General features: G+C 36.0%; 1 protein-coding gene across 1 annotated transcript; it reads left to right on the top strand.

Moving 5' to 3' along the window:
* Positions 1-1,325: 1,325 nt before the first annotated feature.
* Positions 1,326-21,173, top strand: si:dkey-262k9.2 (uncharacterized). The gene is made up of 8 exons (XM_058744798.1): positions 1,326-1,394; positions 8,645-8,696; positions 9,146-9,196; positions 10,711-10,737; positions 12,114-12,206; positions 12,324-12,389; positions 12,999-13,041; positions 17,694-21,173. Exons 2-8 carry the CDS (start codon positions 8,654-8,656, stop codon positions 17,737-17,739), a joined length of 369 nt encoding a protein of 122 aa, XP_058600781.1. The 5' UTR covers positions 1,326-1,394; positions 8,645-8,653; the 3' UTR covers positions 17,740-21,173.
* Positions 21,174-21,989: the final 816 nt, after the last annotated feature.

A 21,989-nucleotide genomic window follows, 5' to 3' on the forward strand; every position in this document is an offset into this window, starting at 1 on the left:
AGCAACATGGGGAACTGTCTATACATGTCTATACAAAACAGGAACAATTGCATCCTCTTTTAAAGAATCAATTTTTAAAATTCCCTGTATATGTTTCCACTGGACATGGTGGTGCAACTCCAAAACTTCTCTGTGTGTGTGGTTGGGATACGTTAAACTGCTCGCCTTGATAGTGAAGCCTTGAGAATTTCTTTAATTCTCTTTGCTGAAAGAGGTCAAGACAAGAGAACCGTTGACTTGCCATCACATTTAGAGATTTTCACCCTTGTTATCAAGAAAATCCTCAGACACTGTCAGAAGTGTGTGCAAGAAACACGTTTAACACTCTATCAGCACAGCAGCGGTGTTTGCCACACGCACATGTGCCTAATACAGATATGCATTTTGTTACTAATAGCATGTATATTGTTATTATCATCATTTAATATTATGCATGCATCCTCCAAGTGGAATTTTAGAAATGACTTGTAATACCCTGGTCCGCACTCGGTTTTTGGTTTGATCAAATGTTTGATGCATGAAACTCACATGTCGACTGGCATTCACTTATCAGTGCAAATGATTTAAAGTACCTTGGCAAATTTAAAGCGTTTATGGTTTCATTCCACTGCTAAACATTACTTCCCCACATAAAATTCACTTTTATGTTCTGCTGCTGCAGTGAAGTGAAACTCGCGCATACGTGAGCACCAATCTGCAACTAACTTTGGCACAGCAAAGGCAACTCATTGGCTTGTTATTTCAAATCGGAAAGATAAATTGAACGTATGAAACTTCAATTTTTCTTTAATAAACATCAATATTATCAACAATACTTTGTGGAGAACTGAAACACTGACAGGCTTTAAAGAAGACTCATATGTAAACTATAATAGAAACATTCAGTTTTGTGGCGCCTTGTACAAACCATACCAAAATGCATTGCATTGCAATGCATTTACAAATCAGTCTAAGTGTACATGGCGATGTATAAATATCTTTGAATGCACTTAACCTGTTGATTGTCTTTTCGGTGCAAAATGCTGAGCAAGCAATTGTAGCCCGATTAAGGCTATTCCATACAGTTCTTAAGACCTATGCAAACACAAAATTAATCAAGGATAATTACTTTAACCTTTGACATTTCTGTTTTCATGTCAATAAAAAGTTAAAAAACAATCAGCTTTATATCATTACAGCATAAGTACCTGAAGACATGGTGTGCTTCTGAATATTGTCTTTGAAAATATAAGGACTTGTAGTCAAAAGAGCTGAGAACCACTGGTGTAGTTTTGTTGCACATGTAGGATGACGTACATAGTGTAGATCTCACAGAATGATTCTGCTGCTCTCAGGCTCAGCTTCAGTCAGCTCAGCTTCCTGCCCTATTCAGTGCGGCAGGGGCCAAGGAAGTGGTGAGTCTGTTATTAAACTTTTTTTATTATAAATCTTTTATGCATGTGCAGAAGGCTTTATAGTAGTTGCAGTGTTTCATTGGCTGTTGGATGTTTCACTCGTGATGTTTATTTGCAGTTGTAGTGAAAGCCATATGGTCAGTGCAGATATTGAGAGAGAGAGAGAGAAAAAAAAAACTCAAGTGCTGTAGATGTTTCCTCTCCAGTGTGAAGACTTTATTTATTTATTTATTTTTTTACAAAACAAATTTGTCAGGTATTTTTTCCAGTTAAAATAAAACGGCTCATTCATATTATTATTCGTACCATTACTATTGATATCACTGTTAGTTTTACCATTGCAGTTACTGCTTTCACAAGTACTAGTACTAAGGCAACTATAATGCTTAAAGGAGTTTTCTGTCTCAAAAGCTCTTCTGAAACAGTAACAGATTCATTCTCAAAATATGCTAGTTTATTTTTGTAAATGCAACAGTGCGTGTCTGTAAAGCAAGGCTACCTGTGGTCTAACAGAGCTTGGTTTGGAGGAAAACCTGGTATGCAGACTTGCTTCTTCAGACTTTTTCTCTAAAGTTGACCAGAATGTTGTTTGACTGTTTGCACAGTCATGTTAGCTTTCAGATACTGAAGGAAGATTGTGCAATATGTTTGTCTTGACTGCACTCAAGAACATTCTGTCAAGCGTTATGCTTGTGAACGTTAAGTTTTGTGTTCCGTTCAGTTTCATCAGACGACCTAAATGACGTCACACTTTCAGAGAATGTCAAACCACGACCTGAGGTTTCGTTTGAAGTGGTGAATTTTTCAGCAAATTTCCCTTCTACCAGCACCCCGGTTTCTGAGCCGCCTCATGCTTGGATACTTTTGGGGGGTTTTTGGATGTTTGCGTATTTTGTCACTCGTTTTTACTAAGACCTCCGTCAGCAAATACCGCGTAACACGAACCTTATGTAATCATAACCATATCCTTAATATATGAGCTCCATTTGGTTGGCTGCTGCGGTTAAGTTTGCGACTGAGGATGTGTTTTCATGTGCTGCTTTATTCTGTGACCCTTTGATGAATATTTGATGTCCCTACTATTGTACTGTAGGTCCTGTCTATCATCATTGCTGTTCTTTTGTATCATGTCAACCTTGTCAAAGCTCAAAAAAGAAAAATAAATAAATAAACAAAGGAATAGTTGGTCCCAAACTAAAACAATTCTGCTAACATTTACCCTAATGCCATTCTAACGTTCGTTCTTTTGTGAAATGCAAAAAGAAAAATGCTTTGAATAATGTGCTGGTCACTCTTTTCCATGCAATTGCTATGGATGGGGACTATATGATTATGTACTATATGATGGTAAATTTTGGATTTAAATCCAATTCAAACTGTCCGACTTCCCTCTTACACCTAATATTTTGATCTGCATTTACTGAATGTATCCATTTAAAGGAAATACAACCAAAGCAGGATTTCAAACCTCCTGTTTTTCAGCTTCTGTCTCAAGCAATCACACCTGTGAAACATTTGTTTGTGTGTCTTATATAAACTGTTTTTACTATCCCACATGTCTTTCACTTTCAGTTCAGACCAAATTTAAACATTTACCAAAACCATGTCTATTAACTTTAGTCGTGTATCTGTGGCATTGAGGTTTTTGGTTCACACAAGGTGTTGGCAGTGAGGAACTGTAGATCAAAAGACAGTTTTCTATGTTTAGAATCTTTGCTGCGATACATAACAGGTCACATTAAGCCAATGTGAAAGTGTGAAATAAAGAAAAGAGCTGGCAGAACAAGTATTCACACTTTGGGAACTGGCATATAATGGGGAACAAATCAACAATATGTTCAGTTAAAAATAATTTGATTTTAGCAGCTAATGACTAAAAATGAAATTCAGCCTCTAACACAGCCTCATCATTACGCTTTGGAGTTTTGAATTTATAACAAGAAACCAAACCAGCCATAAACTTGTTTTGTCCCATCTGGTTAGGATACTGTGTATACCTGTACTTTTATAAAACCTGAATTCTACATTATGGACTTACTGATTCAACTGAGAGTTGTTAGTGAGTCTGGCCTAGATGTTTTTGAGGAAATTTGTGACTCAGATGAAGTAAACAATCAGAAAAGATTAATTTCCATAAGAACGGAGCAAGGCGGTTTCTTAGTCATCAGTTTATTTGCTCCTGTTTTACTTTTTTTTTGGTGGGAAATTGTTTTTTATTTTTTTTATTTTGTGAAGCATGAATAATTTTCATATCTGTTTTCTTTGATCGTTTCCTCATCTGCTTAATGTGAAGGTTTTACAACTGGGGAAGGAGGATTTTTTTTACATTTTTTGCTCAAAAATGTTACTTGAAACTTGCTCTGTAATGATGTTCCTTTTCTTTTGGATAATGTTAACCAATAGCCAAATATCTATATTGTTTAAGCAAACTTAAATTTGTTGTGGTCCATTCTAGTACGTAACACCCACTTTTCACAAGCCAATCAGTTCCTTGCAAATCAAATTATGCCCCATTTTCCTCATTAAATATCCAGTTTTCTCAATAATCAGGGGCAGACTTAACCAATAAGCGAAGTAAGCGCCCACTTAGGGCCCAGGGGAATCAGAGGGCCCCATCTGATACTAGTGAAACATATTTCAGTGTCTATTTGTGTTATGGAGAGCCTCAAAGGTTCACTCACCGCTCAAAAGAGTTTTTTGTCTGAAACTGAGTTTTGCAAGCTCACAAATTATAACAACATGTAGATATGATGTAAATAAGATATTCATTGTGCAGTAGGGCTGTGCAATTAATCGCATTCGATTATCATGTGCATCTCGTCAGTAAAGCCGGTTTCGTGGTTAGCAGTTAATCGCCATCACCTGCGTTCAGATGGAGCGGCAGTTAATACACAGAGCCGTAGTTCACTGACAAGCCAGACAATATCACGTCCATGATCGAAGACGAATCGCCTTCGATTATGAACTCGGTTTAGCGTAGATTCAAGTAAACAGTTGAAAAATGCCCGCACACTATAAAGGAAAACAGACAATTAGGCACAAAATGTTTGCCGTGTCTTAGTAAAGCTGTTTTTTTTTTTTTTTCATTTGTATTTTTTTCACCTTTATAGTGAAAAATTTTCACTTATAATATTTTTTCACCCTTTTTGGCAACTTTTCGCAAACATTGACGTACCACCATTGGCTTAACCAGTCTACAGTCTGAACAATGTAACGCTCAGAAATCACACACTGTAGGGCAAAAGCACAAAAAAAAAAGCAAAATGAAAAAAACCCTGTTATACTAGGTGTTGATTTACAATTTTACGAGGTATATAAGTGGTTTTTCATCGGTGGCTTTGCTGCAGGCTCATGTCGGGCCTCTTTTGCAGGACTGCACGTATTAATGATAGAGCACAAATTAGGTGGAGGCAAAACAAGTGCAAAAACTGGAGAATAGACCAAATTCAATTTGAATTCAAATACACATGAATATATTAGCCAATTGTTCAGCAACACAAGCTTTAGGAGGACTGTCAACTCACAGGCATTGGACTGCACTGATAAATATTTTCAAATTGGTTCAGCTTATTATTTCTCCGAGGCAGCCGGGCGCACTAAATTGGAATTTAGGGAGGGGGTCAGAGAGGGTTTCAGACGGCTGTAGGTTACTGTTGATGGGAGATTTGCTGTCACATTTTTACAAGCTTGGATTGTGCTTGCTCCGACAACCAGTCCCACATCTTCTGATTAACAGCTTAATTGAGAGAATCTCTCTTGCCGTGACGACCTGAATTGAGCGTGGAAATTCCAAATTACGAGACGAGTTAAGCCACCACAATCTCTCTCTTTATGGAGAGCCTGTTTTCTTTTTTTCCACAAATACTGCAGTCCCTTATGGATGAGTTTGGCAAGACAGCCAATCATTAAGACAGACATACTGGTATCACTACCATGATGCTTCTTTCATTTCCACTATTTTTGACAGTTATTAACAGTTAAGACATGTAAGCCACAGATGAAGACATGACAGCGCAATTAAAACAAGGTGTTCCAGGCTGCTTTCAGCTGCTGTTACTATAATATGATAATTTGCTAATTAGACTAACAAATATAGACTTGCTAGGGTCAAAGCAAACTCTCTTTTCCGCTCAGCACAGTTCCAGGTACTCACAGGTTGTTCTACAAACGAAGCTCATTTGACAGTGTCAAAAGCATGACTCATTCTCTTGCTTGTATTGACGTTGTCATGACCTGTCCCTCATGCTAATCCACTACTTAAGCCTATTTCTGTAATGGTGTGCTTCAGAAAACTCACAACTAGTAATTTTCCCCACCTGCTATTTGAAAATTAGCAATGGAATTTCATTCCAAGTCGGAACACCTGAGTGAGAAGCGGAATAAAACGGCAGCGTCGAACTGGCAATGGCACTAAATTATTTTAAAAATATACTTATCTTTTACTGAATTGTTTATTAATTATTTCAATAGAAATATAGATTATTTCTGAGAATACATTCAATTTATAAATAATGTTATGCATTTGTATTACGTAAAATGAATGTGAGCTTTTCGAACACGAAGAACGTTTTTGTGGCGCCAACTTGTGGTGCGTTCATATTGTGACTTGTGATTAACTGAAACAAATTGACGTTGTAAATTTAGCATGAGTATTCCGCGTTGAACCCGGCACAACTAACGACCAGTGCTACATCCCTGTTTTTACTGTCCTAGCAGACATAAACAGCGCTCTCCCTCTCTTATAGTCCGATCAAAGTTGATTCATTCCAGTGAACCAGTTCATCCTAAACGGCACTTTCATATGTCGCGTTATAAAGCCCGGTGCAGAATTCGGGAACCGCAATACCGCATACTACTACTCTTACTTTTTATCTGAATTTCGAACTTAGCAGGAGACATTCTAGTGAATCATTTCATTCCTTTCATATTGGAATGTCTGATTCAATCAAGTGAATTTATTTAGTTAATTCGGATAGTTCATATGAATGAATGATTCACTGATTCAAATTTCTGTGCTACTGCTTTCAACTTGTTTGTGCAATAGGACATGTTTTTGTTGTTCAAAATTTTTTACCTTTATTCTAAATTGCATCTTGAGATTGTTCATTCATCCAAAAACATTCACTGTGCCAGCAAAAAATGACTGATTTAATTATAAATAGGCCTATTATTAGCTATAGTCTTTGCGTAAGAAAACTGTCCAAAGTGAACATCCAGTTGGGGTAGTATAATGTGAATGGGGAAAGCAGGTGTATAATGTTCCAGTGTCACTTCCCTGTGTGGAGTTCCCAGTTATTGTGACATCATAACAGCAATTAACAACAGGAAGTGGAAGCTCAACACAATGGGCACCAACAACAATATCTGGATGAAGAGCAGGGTCTTGTGAGATGGATATGCAGGCCACAGAGGGGGGATTTGGAGCTTGGGAATGGGCACCATAGCATTCATCTGACTGTATGGCAAAAGCCTTTGCTATATTTAACCATTTGAGGACTCAGGAAAAGGTCATTCCTGGGCTAGTTCCCATTTCCTAGTCCGAAGTGGGAACAAAAATAAATACATGTAATTGTTAAGAGCAACTGCCTGCGGAAGCTGAGCTCGGCCAGCTGTGTGTGTCAAACATCTGCCTGGATAATGACCACAACAAGGCCTTCTGGGAAAGATGCCATGTGGAAGTAAAATCTTGAAAACATAATAGGTAGAAGAGGAACATTCCTCCATGTGTATTTGTGCTTTAGTTGTATTGATTAAAGTCATTTGGCAGCTTGTCGGATGCTTTCACAATGAAGGCTGTTAAATCGCTAAGGTGTGAGGTACACAAGTCTGAAATGAATCACTTCTTATTGTTACAGGAAATTAGGGGGCATTTCTACTACAAATTTCTATTTAAATACAAGCCACACAATATCTGCTTGCTTCCAAGCTGGAAGGGTTTAATAATTTAAGTTTAAGATTGCATAAAATGACCTGACAAATATTTGACAAGGGAAAAACTTATGGAAACTTATAATACAAATCAGCTTTCTGACTTTATCGCAAATCCAAGATGCCATCTCACAATTCTCACTTTTTTTCTCTGAATTTTGAGTTTACGTCTTAATTCTGACTTTTTTCCTCTGAATTCTGAGCTTACATCTTGGAATTGTGGAAGTCTGAGATTCCATCTCACAATTCTGGCTTTTTTTGAACTTATATCTGACAATTCTGACTTTTTTTTTCCTGAATTTTGAGTTTACATCTCAGAATTGTGACATTTTTAAGAATTCTGAGTTGGCAAGTTTATATTTTGTTTTTATCTTTTTTTTTTTTCTTTTGCTACATAAAAAAATAAAAGGGTAATTGCAAAATTTTTATCTCTCAGAACTGTGAGTTTACATCTACCAATTCTGAGATATAAATACATAATTGCAAGATAAAAGTTGCATAGGAAGTTAACGTGGGATTGATATCACAGCCTGGCAAAGGTATGATTAGATACTTGCAACATTCAAGAGAGCATTTTAGTGCAGAGAAACTTGCATACACCCCTGCAATATCAGTATTTTGGTTCATTTTCCACAAAGAGAAAGAGAAAGAAGTACATTTTAAATGCATTTATTTTGTTTATTTGGACTCTTAGGGGAACATGGCCTTGAGGCTAAAATACACAAAATAAAGCCACTAAATTCACAAGGTTATGATTTCAAGGGAGCAAAATTGATAAATACCCACACTGTTCAGGAATGTACTGTTATGGGAAAATAAACTGCTTAGCATGACTGGCCTGCATGGTCCGCAAAGGAGCTCCTGGCACTCAGCATAAGTTTCCTGTCGAGTGTGCTTGTTCAAGTGCTTTGGTAAACAAAACAAAAAAAAAGTTGCATTCACAAGTGTACACCAGACCACAGAGCTGAAACCATGAACCATGAGTCAGCCCACAGTAAATTCATGATGAGATAAGCACTAAAGTCTTCTGATGAATTTATAATATTTAGCCTGGCTAACCACAGTTCAGTTTCATACTTGACTGATTATATTTCTAGTTATTTATTAACTCTGACATACATCTTCAACTATGGCAAGGAATGGTGTAATAGATTATTGTGATTCGTTTGAGATTAGAGAGATAAAGCAGTTCTTCCATGTGAATTTATCTAGGTTACACTAGGCCAGGTTCACAGGGTTGACTATGTATCAAAGCTCTTGAGAAATCTAGGTGTAGCGTTCTAATGTGTAGATTAATTTTTTCTCCTTATCTTTTTTCCTAGAATAAGAAGATGCTGCGTTTACTCATTCTGTTCTTGATTCTTCGAGGTGCAGGTAAGTTCATTCTATCTAGGCTTACATTATTCTGTCGTACTTTGATCAAAAGTTCTCCGTCCTATTCAGATGTTTATTTTTGTACTCAATCCATCTTTTTCTTCTCATGTCTGTCTAAAGTATCTGTATCGGTGACAGGCTTGTGAACCAATCCTCCTGTTACTCGCCATTTAGCAGATGCTTTTCATCCAATGTTCCTTGAACGCTCTCAAAGTTTTGTGCTAACACTAGAGATTTCATCAAATCATGTCAGTTCTTTATCTGCCACTTAGATATGTGACAAATGAAATGCTATATATATACATGTTAATATAGTCATTTCACAACGGAGTTGTTTTACCTTCACAATCTGGCAGATGAATAACCTTTGAAGATATTTAGTTGTAACCCTTATAATAGTTGGTTATGTTCATGTGACCTCTAACCTTATATTTATTTATTCAAATCAGCAGCTGCAACATCAGAAGACACAGAAGGAAATTCTTCAGGAGATAATATCAGTATGACATCTCTCTTGTTTTCTGACAATCTGAATGAATCTTGTCTTGTCATGCCCAGGACATATTTCACCCCCATAATCACAAATTAAAAATGAAAAATTATATTTAGCTTAAAGAAAATGAAACTCATTTTCAAGACCATTCCTATGAATATTATGTGCATGAATACTCACAATTAAGTACACTTTCTTCCTCAAAATTAGTGCTGGGTAAGTTACTCTAAAAAGTAATTAATTACTAGCCACTATAATTGCATTTTCAACAGTGTAATTAGATTACCATACAACTTACTCTCTCTAAAAATGATTGCATTACTTATTACAAATTACTTTCTAAATCCCATACGAACCTGAACATTACAAAAATAGACATGAAACTGCTTGTTTAATTCTTTCAAATAAATAATATGAAATTACATAAATTATTCTTGAACTGATCAAAGCATTTAAAGGTAAAAGGTTTCATTAAAAACATACATTTTAATTTTAGATGTTACATTTTGAGGTTAAATTTATACATATAGAATTGTTCTATAGACTATACAGCATTCAATGCAATTACATCAGAAATAACTGTAATTCTGTCAGGACCTCTGTCGTCAAAATGATAGACATTTAGCATATAGTTTGATTTGGCGGTATGGTTCTGTTCTGTGCAAAAACTCCCTGCCCATCCATGCAGCCTGTCATGAATGAGCAGGGAGAACAGAAATAATAACCCCCCTAGGGTTAACAGAACAGAACAAAGCAGATATAATTAATGTTCTTAATGATATTTAAGTGTAACACATTCCTCAAGATAAAGGAGTCTGATTCAAAAAGGAGTATCAGAAAGCCAAGTCCTGACTGTGGCGAAAGGAGGAGTTGGGGATGGAGGAGGGTAATTTGCTCCTGAGCAAGCAAAAAGCTGCTGAATAATACTGAATAGAGATCATATAGAAATGCCGTGATAGGTGTCGTATTCCTATTGGTAGATGTGATCAGCTTGACTCACATGACCTGCCAGAACTAACGCTATACACTTAATTTAAATTACAGAAAAATTAAGAGTAATCCCTTACTTTACTTTTTCAAGGGAAAAGTAATCAAATTACAGTAATCGATTACTTAGTAATGCATTGCACCCAACACTGCTCAAAACATATGAAAATATTTGTATATTATATAAAATATATTGTTTAAATTAAAACTATATATCATGACAGCATTTGTTTTGTTTTCCTTGATTTAAATCGATCAATAAATAAATCATATTATCAATAAATGCAGAATTATATTTTACTATAATGCAGAAAAAAATATGAGATTATGAGAAAATAGGCTTATTTATTTCAAAGTAATATTTTGTCTTATTTTTGTTTAATTTTTGGGGTGAAAGTGACATGTTTTCATGACATCCAGATAGTAACCATTGTTTGGTAAATAACCATTGCTATTTTGTAACAGTGTTATTTTTTAATGTAATTTACTGTTTTTAATTTTTTCTATTTCATCTTCATATTCCCATTTGCCCAGGTGACGATGAGGATTTTGATGATGTAGGTAGGTATTCCTCTCCGGTCGCACATGTAACTTGAAGACAGGTTGTTACTGTAAGACGTGACCAGCTCATCCGCCACATTAATTCCTGAAAGCAATCAATTAGCGTCTCCCAGCAGAGAGGCGCTGATAGCCTCGGCTCCATCCGCACCACTGTCCGTCCCCTTAATGGACGTTGGCAGTCCCATTCAGCTCTCCTGTGCGAGGAGCTGTCCATCTTCATCAGCGGAATGATTGCTCTCTGATAGAATTACTGAGCTGTTAAGGCAAGCCCTGCTCACCAGTTCTGGCCAGAGGCAGATGGGAAGGGTGGGAGGTGGGATGGAGGGAAGTAAAACTCCCCGGTATGAGCACGATCAGAATTGAGATTCATTTCCCATCTAATTTCCTAGAAAAGGCGAAAAAAATGTTCGTGATTAATACAAAGAATTGGATTGAAGATGTGGCCTAGAGACATCAAGCTATGCTGCTCATATGGGTTCAAATCTGGCGTGCGTTGTGTCAAGTGGCATTTATTTATATAGTGCTTTATACAATACAGATTTGTTTATAAGAAGCCGATTCACAGTAATAAACAGGAAAATAACAGTATTAATGTTGCATTTCATGTTTCATTAATTATGAAATGCATACGATTTCAGCTTTAAGTAGCTCAGAAAACACAATAGTGTCATTATTCAGCTCAATTTAGTTCAGTGTTGATTCATTTCAATGTTGCAAAATTCATTCATTATGAATGAACTCGATTCAAATAACACAGCTCTACAGAAGATAATAGTGTCATTGTTCAGCTCAAATCAGTTCAGTGTTGATTCAGTTTAGTTCAATAATAGTGCATTAAGATTTCAATTCAGTTCAATTTAGTCGGACAGACATTGCATTTTGGTTGAGAATGAAAATCGTATTGACGTCAGTAGTTGACACCAATTTGACATTGACTTAACATTGGATTTTGGTTACACAACCTAAAAACAACAAATATCAACGTCAAATTAACATTTACATTACACATTGAATTGACATTGAATTTTGTTCACCCAATGTCGCAACTGAAATTTAACCAAATATCAATGTCTCATGACATTGTGTGCCTGCTGGCACTATCACTTAGAAATCACTTAGAAAAAAAAATCCATAGAAAAAAAAAACAAAACAAAACAAAAAAAAACTGACCAATGGCAGGTGGGGAAGTGTTTGGGAAACCTGTCTTAAACAATCATTAATTTTTAGCACTTCAGTTTGGTGCCCCTAGAGGAAAATATTCACAGTCGTTTCAATAAAATGGTTAGAGGTCCTACAGAATCATTTCACAAGGCTGTAATGGGTCCCTGTTTATTAAGAATTTTAACCATTGTTAATGTGTTTGCATTTTTTTTCAGTGAAGCCTAGGCGTCCTGTATATGCAGTTCCCGAAATTCCTAGAGCAAGTCCTGGATCAGATAAATCCACAGGAGACGATGAAGATAATGGAGGTTGTCAAAAACCTTAAACTCTTCTATTTATTGATTAATTCATATTTCTGACTTGGAGTTAAAGCATATGTGCACAAATTTAATGCACATCCTCCTGGTTTTATTGTTCACTTTTAGGTGGAACATTGGTAATCATCATAGCTGCCGTTAGCGTCGTAGTTCTGGCCATTGGAGGTATTGTAGGTAGGTTGAATCCCAGCACACTTTGCCACACTAACACAGACATTTACTAGACACTACAGTTTGATCCTGAATCATGCTATTCGTTTTCACAAATAGTGTGTGTAAAAATGAATTCGATATTCAAAAGAAAGAACTAATAAACATTTGTACATCTCTAATGTTGTTCATATCTAAAATGCAGTTTTAGATTCCGTAAATTTGTTAGTAGCGTACTGTACATTCAGTGCCTATGCAAATGAATGAAAATGTGTGTAAAGAAACACACTTTACATACGAATACCTACGACTGCTAATGAGATCACGTTGCAAATGCAAATTCAGAAATACTTCCTTCTAATTATACAGAAGTTATAAATTGTATGAGATACATGCTGTAAATGAATATCTAAAATGTTTGTCTTATTGTAAAAAGTCAGTTTAATATGGGTGTGTACTTTACAAGAAACACAGGAGCTAAAGCTGTACGCCAAATTTTCGTCAACTCCAACAGTTCCATTGATGGGTGTTGGATGTCCTGGTTTATTTGACCAAAAAAGCAACACAATTTTCATACAGTAGTTTTTCTGTGAGGCTATTTATTAAGCTGTAACATCTCTTTTATCTTTACAGCTGTTGTACTCTTCAGACGCTACTTGCAAAGCCGAGAACAGGGGTAAGACTGATTTAGCTTTGCTTGCAAGCAATTTCAAATTACCTGTGCGTCAGATAAGCATATTTTTGAAAAAAATGTTATTAAAGACTCAAAGCATGCTGGGTTGAATATAGCAAAATCCATTTGACAGAAATTTGTGTGAGCACTCCACAAACTATTACCCATGTTGCCTGCGAATGCAGTGTGGATTTGTGCACGCCTTTGTGAATAGAGGTTTGGAAATATCTAATGTACTTCACGCTCACTAATAATTCGGATAATATTGAAGCTGAAGCTATTTGCACAAGCACAATTGCTTATTTATTAGTTGCTCCACATGGTCCGCATTTTATACTGGATCTAAGAAGGATTTGGCAGCACTTGCTGGAAAATGGGTGGAAACAAATTGTTTCGTCTCACCTTTAGCTTACTTGACACTTTATCTTGAGTGACACATCGGTGCTTAGATTTACAAGGTGGCTTGCACGTTCCGCCCCGTCAACTTTTTGGGGTGGTCCAACCAGTTGGATGGGTAACAGTTCTCCGAATCCCTGGTAACCCACTAAACACAAGACGACGTGAGTAAGCGAGACAATAGAGGGCCGTGTGCAGGAGGGATAGGCCACCATTAGCAGCGGGTTGGTACATGTGCATCGATGACTCTACTTTCCAGCCATCTGTCAAACGCCCCTCAAGCCCTGAGCTGTTAGAAACAAGTCCCTGAAACAAAAAGAAAAAAGGACAGAAAACAAGCCAGGCGCTGACTAACATGAACAAGATATGACCTGCTAAACCCTGAGAGAGTTTACACAGTGGGAATATGTCATGGCGGCATTTGAAAAGTAAAAAGTTGGATGTAAAATATGAACACTGACTTCTTCCATATCTGTTTGTCAAGATGTTTTTGGACAAAAACAGTCAGGGAGAAAACTGCCTGAACCAGTTTGTATGTTTATTAGAAACAGAGAAGGAACAAGGAAGAAAACGGTGTTGCAATTCATGTTGCATTATTATTGTTCTCGGTGCAAACACAGCCACACTCCCACACCGCATGTCCTCACCTGAATCAATACATTAAACATTATGACAAATGACATGCCATTTATCTGTAGGTTGCATTTATAGTGACACCACAAAATGATTCATTATTTGGATCACGTTCAGGCCAATTTAAAGCCTTGCTTAAAGCTTAAACGCTCGTTCAACATCAAGAGCAATAACTATATTAGCGTCCACCAACGCACGGGAATGTTGTTTATTATAAATCGCATGTAATCTGCAGTTATGTCATCTGCTGCTTTAAATGCATAAACTCTTTACATTGGAGTGGATTCTCATTGGCTGTCCATGTATTTATCGTCCATCAGCCTTTCTAAAAGTGATCCAACTGATATAGTTTCTCAGTGTCATTATTGTTATAGTTATATGTCGAATTAAAATGACTATTAAAACTTTATATTTATAGTTATTGCTACTGACTTTGGTGAGAATAGGCCTTGAAGTCTCTGCATCTGTAAGCCAGCATTCAGTCCCCTTTGCCTCTCAAGAAGCACTTCACCCCCCCAAAATAATTCTGACATTGTTTACTCAACTTCACATAGTTTTAAACGGAGATTAGCTTGTTCAGATGTCCAGTTCGTAAACAAATCTTTCTTTTAAGTTGGATTCTTTTAAGGAATCATCTGATGTAGTTCAAAAAACCCATCTGAATGATTCTTTCACAAATTGGACAGATCCAATTCTTGAGTTCAGCTAGTGGTTGAAATGGGTACTGCAGTCTATATTCAAAATATTGGAGAGAATTTTTTTCTCCAACCTCTTGTCCTCTGACTCAACTTTGCCAGATTGATGACACGCAACAGGAACGAGCACAGCTGACAGTGTAATGTGACAAGCCTTACACTATAAGTTGATTAGTTAGATGAATGCCGAGGCTTTTTAGGTCGGGTAAAATCTGCAAACTCTGACCCAGTTTGCTTGCTGGCTTCCATGGCTGTATTTTCCACCAGTTGTCAAAATACTATTCGATAATTTGGCAGTGGGTGTAATCACCCAGGCAAAAAACAAAAACAGACATTTCGACATGGAACTTACATTTCAAAGTAACTAGTTGTAGCATTTTTTGAAGAGACAAGTATGTAACCTTAACATGATTTATAAATATCTGCAAACATACTATGATATTTTATGCTTTATTAGAGTAAAAAATAAATAAAAATACATATAGCACCTTTAAATAATGAACTGAATTAGTTTGTTCTTTCACACAAAGCTATTGTGTCACCTATGACAGAGCAAATTAGTCTACTTTTATTATGTCTTTAAGTGAATTTTTGAAGCTTAAAAACTCCAGTCTCTATTCATTGTTCATGTAATAAAAAGTCTAAGAGGTTTGGAACAGCATCACGATGACACAAGTTTTATTTTTTTAGGTGAACTGTCCCTTTAAGGTGACAAAATCAATGCAGTTAAAAGATAAAAATGCTTGTTTTCGTTCTGTAGCGAAAAAGGAAAGAGCTGCATTGTTCTCTCTCACGTCCTGTCCCCACATCGTGGCCTATCGCTGTCGTCTTGATAGGTTGTGTAACTGAATTTGGCCGCTATGCTTACCTGTTTTGCACAGTAATCAGTTTCAGTGAGTTGCTGAGTATGGTGATATGTGAGAGAAGGCTGGGAGGGAGCGGAGTTTGTCTGACACCTGCCTCCACACAGCAAGCTTAAAGATCCTCTGTTTTCTCTCTTTCTCTCTCACTCTCGCTTTCTTTATTGAGGTTAAATTCTTCTGCAGGATTACAGGTTACCTCAGGGGAATGCAGTTAGCTGAGCCATGGCTTTTTTTTTTTCGGTGTTGAGTGATAGGGTGGCTGAAAGGGGCTTAATCACACAGCAACCACAGGCTCTGTGGATCAACACTGAACCTTTCTGAGCATGTTCACAGAAAGCACACTCAATAAAAAAACGATAAAAGCCCCCCGAAATGCCTTGCAGGGCAAAAATCTTGCCATAGAGTTCATAAAGCCAGGCAAACTGTGAACGAATTCATCACCGAGGCAAATTAAACAGCATTTACCTGAGGAAAGCAAGCGTACGTACATGTGTTTGAACAGCATGAATATGTCACAAAGAGCTCCATTCATCTTTCTCCTCAACTGTAAGCTGAATGTCCCTTTATTCAAAGCGCAAGTCAGGGTTAAACTCCTCTCACATGCATGTATTTCTATTGCCTTAAGTACAATGTGACCCATAGCTGACCCTATTCCTTACAGATATCAGCCTGGCTGTGTAAATTTATCCAGCCATTGTTGGTGCTACTGCTATATTTTCTGTCTTGAGACATTGAATAGGTCTTGTAGATGTTTGCTGTGTCTGAAGCATGTCGAAATGGGTCACATCATCAGGAATCACATTTTTGTTAATCTTTTGAGATAACATTTAATTGTACGATGGAAACTTTGTCCACCGTTCAAAAAGACCGTTTCTGATGTTTGGAAATCTTTTGATACCTTACTTGCTTTTGCAACACAACTAACATTATATAAATGTAAAAATATAAATCCATAAAAATAGTAAATATTATATAGCTTTCTGGAATTCTCGATTCTGATTGGTCAGTCGAAACATTCAATGGTCTGATTTGCACTAATAAGAGTCCACCAATGCCCGTCCACTTTTTCAGTGGCTTTGGTTCCGCTTTGGCCGCAGTAATATTACTGTAATATTGTTGAGGTGGTTTTTAAAGTCTTAGTTTAAGAGTTGTAAGCCACAAACCAAACACACCAAGCTACAAGGTGAATCACAACATTAGATACAAAAAGTATTTGAAAATAAGACAAAAAGATAAAGGTACAAGACTGTGTACTTAACGATTTTAGTGACAAAAAGAACTACAATCCCATAAAGCTTTGCAAGTTATCCAATTAGGAAATTACAGATAGTTATAAAAATGTTGAAATAGCTATAGAAACATTCAAATTTTAAAAGTTTATTGCAAAATATGCATATCATGCATACAAATATGTAAGTGGTCTGAAAGCACAAGGAAACTAGGAGACTAAGTTTGCGGATACTAAAGAGTTCTTTTGATATAAGTTGCTTGTTTCAGTTCTCTGATTGGTGGAGATTTTTGCAGAATCATGGGTAATGTAGTTTTTCCATCAGGAATTCCGTTCATTATTTAAACAACAACAACAACTAAAGTATACACCATACTGTATATTAACAACCTCAAAGCTCAGAGTAAGTCTGTCTTTAAAGGTTTATTTTATGCCAAAAATGAATGGAATTTTTTACTGCTACTTTAATGTCTCAGAGGACTTCAGTATTGAAATTGTGTATTGAAGTCTTGTTGTTAGGCTGATTTTGTTACTTTTTTTTGTTGTTGTTGTTATTCTAAATGATTTGCAGTCAACAAAAGTATCTAATTAACCTACAAAGTGAGTAATATTTGACTAATCTCATGACCCGCTCTGATTAAAAATATAACAGCTTTCATTAAGCTTTCACTTGGTGTGCATCATTTTAAACATATCTGTCATTAATTCCATTATGTGTCAAATGTTTTAATGAGGAAAAAAATCCTGTTAAGGGAAAGGCAGAAAAAATGGAGCATCAAGTCTTAAAGATTTAATCAAAGTCTCCATAGTGAACTGACTGTTCTCTCTCTGTTTCTCTAGGGTCTACTCTGTGCCAGCAGAGCAAGGACAGAAAGCTGCTGTCTAACCATCAGGGCCTTTTCATTTCCTCTCTCCACTGGATCCTTTCAGGGACGTGCTGCAAGCATGTGATTCCTCATCTGGACGTATCTATATCTATAGCGGATTCTATAACATCAGTAGACGAGAATGTGTTGTTATCACAAATTTTCTACGAACCGTTTTTAAATGCACAATGTATACTGTTCATGCACACATGCTGAATGTTGCACTCACAGAGAAAGTCCTTGGACTGTGTAGTACAGCTCATTGGAACTTTTTCCTCACTGCCTGCAATTCTTTTTTATTTAAATCAAGTTCAGACAGTTTTTAAACTCTGCTTAAAGGTGTGTAATATTTTCCATTTTTAGATATTCTCCTTAAAAGTAAGCCATTCATAGTCATCAAAAATATAAACAAACACCGTGGCTCTGTTTATTTGAGGATACTGATGCAACAACATTGGTTCAGCCAATGGCGTGAGTTTGGGGCGGGACTATCTAATTAACTAGCCAACGGCAGACAGTGCCACAGAAATCATGAACTGCAGCTTTAAGCAAACATCCTCCTTATTTTTGGTCCCTGTCCTCAAACGTTAGCTGTCCCCAGTGCATTTAAAGTTACAAAATCAAGGCGGCTAAAAGATAAAGCTGGCATCTAGCTCTCTTGATTATTTGACAAAAGAGAGAAAAACAAGTGGAAAAGTGGCTCTGAACACCCACTTGTCAAATGGTGAATTAATCAACTGCTTTAAATAACGATGTTGCTTTCTTTTTCCTTTCTTTCACCCTGGCCAACTCCTCTAAAGCACAGCAGATTGTAAATATCTCTGGGATGCTGGGTAGCAGACTAATGTTTCATAGGCTAATACTCCTGGCTTTAATAGGGAGACAATCCGATGGGTGGACGGAATAAAGATTCAACACGCAGCCTAGCTACAACGAGGTCCAAAAGTCCATTACACACTTTAAAAACTGATTTTTGAAAAGTTGTCAATAAAGATTATTTGAGATGATTCTACTTCAAAATTGTACATTTGATTCAAAAGGGCTTTTCACGTTTATAATAGTTAACCCTGGATCATTCTAAGCAGGTTTTCTTGTTTCACACTGCTCATAATTCACCTGGGGTTAATTAATTGGATGTTGTTAATCAATATTTAACACTGTACATTCCTAAACCCTGGTTAATGATCTTATTTACGTATTCGCAATGCATTGTCATTGATTGGATGAATGCAGCATGTGACCTGTTTACAGCATTGCGCACCCTTATTGCAGATGTACTAAAGTTTTTTTTCCGTTGGACTACAAAGGTAAGAATGAAACTCCAATACACGTGTTTCGAGTCACCCTCAGACATTTTTTCCACTCAAAGAAATGACTGTTAATGACAAGTCAATATGAGGCATGCGATAGGGTGTCTATTGTTAAGATTTCTTGCACCATAAAAGCGATGTCAAACCGGCTTAAATTACAAGTGTAAAACCTACTTTTTGTTAAAAGCGGAGTCTGTAAGGATAGTAAACTGGGGTAACGCAAAGGTGTGAAAAGCCCAAATGTGTCACTTTACACTTTAAAGGTTGTCAATTTACTAGCAGTTTCTGAATGAATTCCAATTTAACAACATTAGAAACATTTGAAGACACATTACATTATCAGTATAAAGAAATTAGTGGAAATAGACAAAAAAAATAAATTTTCAGATTTTGAATCCCAGAGCTTTAGTGTGGACTCAGACTTTTGGACCCCACTGTATCCACAGCATCATTGATTGAAACTAAGACAGTATAGCAAGCTGCTTATCTTCCTCTTTCTCTCTCATCTTTTTTCTTCCATTTTTCAGATTAAAATGGAAATCAATCAAAGCCTTTTTAGCCTGAGTTTTGAGACTCAGAGCGTCTCAGCTCTTTACTCTGAATTTACACAAAGACGACAGGCTAGCAGACACTTTTAACACTGCTGAGGCAAAGTTATTCTGTGCTTTCTTGCCATCTTGTTAAAGGGACAGTTCACCCCAAAATGAACATTTTGTCATCATTTACTGACCCTAATGTTATTCCAGATCTATATGACTTACTGTCTTCTGTTGAACACAAAACAAGATTGGGGTCCAAAAACTTTGGCCCCCAGTTGAGTTTTATTGTATAGAACTGCCTGTCCCACCCAGCCTGTGTATACAGTATATGTACAACATGGGAGGGCTGCTAACCCAGATCACTTTTTAAAAATGTTTCCATTTCCTTTCTAGCTGAATTTTCTGTTTCTTGATCACCTGCTTTTCTTGAGCTTGCCGGTTTTCTATTTAAATCGAAATGAAATCCAATCTTGCGTGCATCAGACAGCTTGAGCTTGTTACTTTGATGCGTGTGGGTGTGTATAAAGGCATTAGTGTGTAATATTAATCAAGATTTGCAATATAGCTATTCTGGTAAATCATTTGCTAAAAGTGTCCTTAGACAATAGCATTTCAGACAACTGGAATTGGAAAAACAGGAAAAACAACAACAACAAAAAAAAAACATTTCAGCTCCTTTGAGTCATTTTGACATTTTCCTCCCACTTTTTAATAGAGTTTTTTTTTAAAAAATTTTTTTTAAATAAACCGTTGGGTTTTATTACCTTTCCAACTTTCTCTTGGGCTTTTTGGGCAGGTTGCTTTATGCCATGTGAAGGGACTTTATAATGTAAAAAAAAATTTAAATAAATAAAAAGATTTGATATTCCCCCATTCAAGTAACTCCACACATGAATCATGTACATCTTGTTATCATGTAAGATAACATTCGGTTCACGCAGATTCACATTTCAATTCTGTTACCGGTTTCTCTTAGTGGTTGAAGTAAGAACGGAGTGGAAAATGCAGATGTAGATTTTCCCTCCTAAGGTCGCGCTCAACAGTCTTTGAAGAGAAAACCATAAGAGATTGTATTGTATTTCCTTTCAATAGAGGCTGTTTCTGACATCAGCGCTTATTTTCTTTTATGTTATGTAAGGTATTCTGCCAGCCAAAATGTATACTTAAAATAGTTTTATGAGACGTTTATGTGGTATGAAAGAGATTATCCATTTATATTTTTCTTTTATAAATGTTATCAGTAGTGTTTTTCTTTGAACTCTTTTGTAGCACAGTGTCACTGGATAAATCAGCATAATAAATCATGTCGTAGTCGAAACTATACGCCTTGTTTTCAATAATCCATACATTTGTCTTTCTGAGTGCATTTGACCAACAGTTTGATAAAGTACTATACTACACTCCCAGTGCTCAAGAACAGAGTCCGGAGCGTTGGCAGTGTACAGCCTTGATTCCTCATGACAACTGTTGCCATTATTAATGGACATTTGTGTGATTTCTACTGAAGTTTAAAGGTTAATGCCTGTTGCTGTATATATTTTATAAGACAACCTGTCATCTATTTGTTGTATGAGACCTGTTTTAAATAAATTTTATTGTTCTCAACAGCTGTGCTAGTATTATACTGTATGTATCTGATTTGGGTGGGAATTAGTACAGAGATCATAAAAATGATTAAATGCATAGTTTTACATCATAACTAAACTTATAAAAAATATAATCAGCTACTCATTGCGTGATAATCTACTCCATTAGCATGGTGCTACTGTGAACGAAACTATTTCCTTTGGGAAAAAAATTAAAAATTAAGTAATTATACATTTAAATAATAATAATTGTTATCATTCATAATTATTAAATTGAATAAAAATGACTTTTATTGTACTTTTTTGGTGTTTGCCATTTAGTATTATTTTTATACTATTAAATTATTGTATGAATAGCTTTTAATTTTATATTTTCAGTTTTCTTTTTAATTTTAGTTTTAGTCATTTCATTACACACACACACACATATATATATATATATATATATATATATTAATATTCTTAGCATTTGGTTGTTAAATGTTTTAGTTTTAGTACTTTTACTACTTTTTATTTCAATTAGTTGTCAAAGGAACATAATTTCTAATTTTTGTTGAAGTTTTTTAAGCTTTTCATCTAATATTTAGATCTTTATTTAAAAAAAAAAAAAAATTTTTTGTTTGTTTGTTTATTTGCTTGCTTGCTTTAGTTAACAACCATTCAGTTTTGTTGTTCATAAACGAGCATCTACAGATCTCCTTTTATGCACTATGGAAGAAAAAAAAAAATTTGGTTTTTGGGTGAACTATAGAATATTTACATAAACACCTTGCGCAAAATTCCAGTGGAGATATGCTAATGGTAAATGTCACAGAGAGATGGTCTTGATATTTTC

This window comes from Onychostoma macrolepis, chromosome 15, assembly GCF_012432095.1.
Source record: "Onychostoma macrolepis isolate SWU-2019 chromosome 15, ASM1243209v1, whole genome shotgun sequence".
NCBI classification, from domain to species: domain Eukaryota; kingdom Metazoa; phylum Chordata; class Actinopteri; order Cypriniformes; family Cyprinidae; genus Onychostoma; species Onychostoma macrolepis.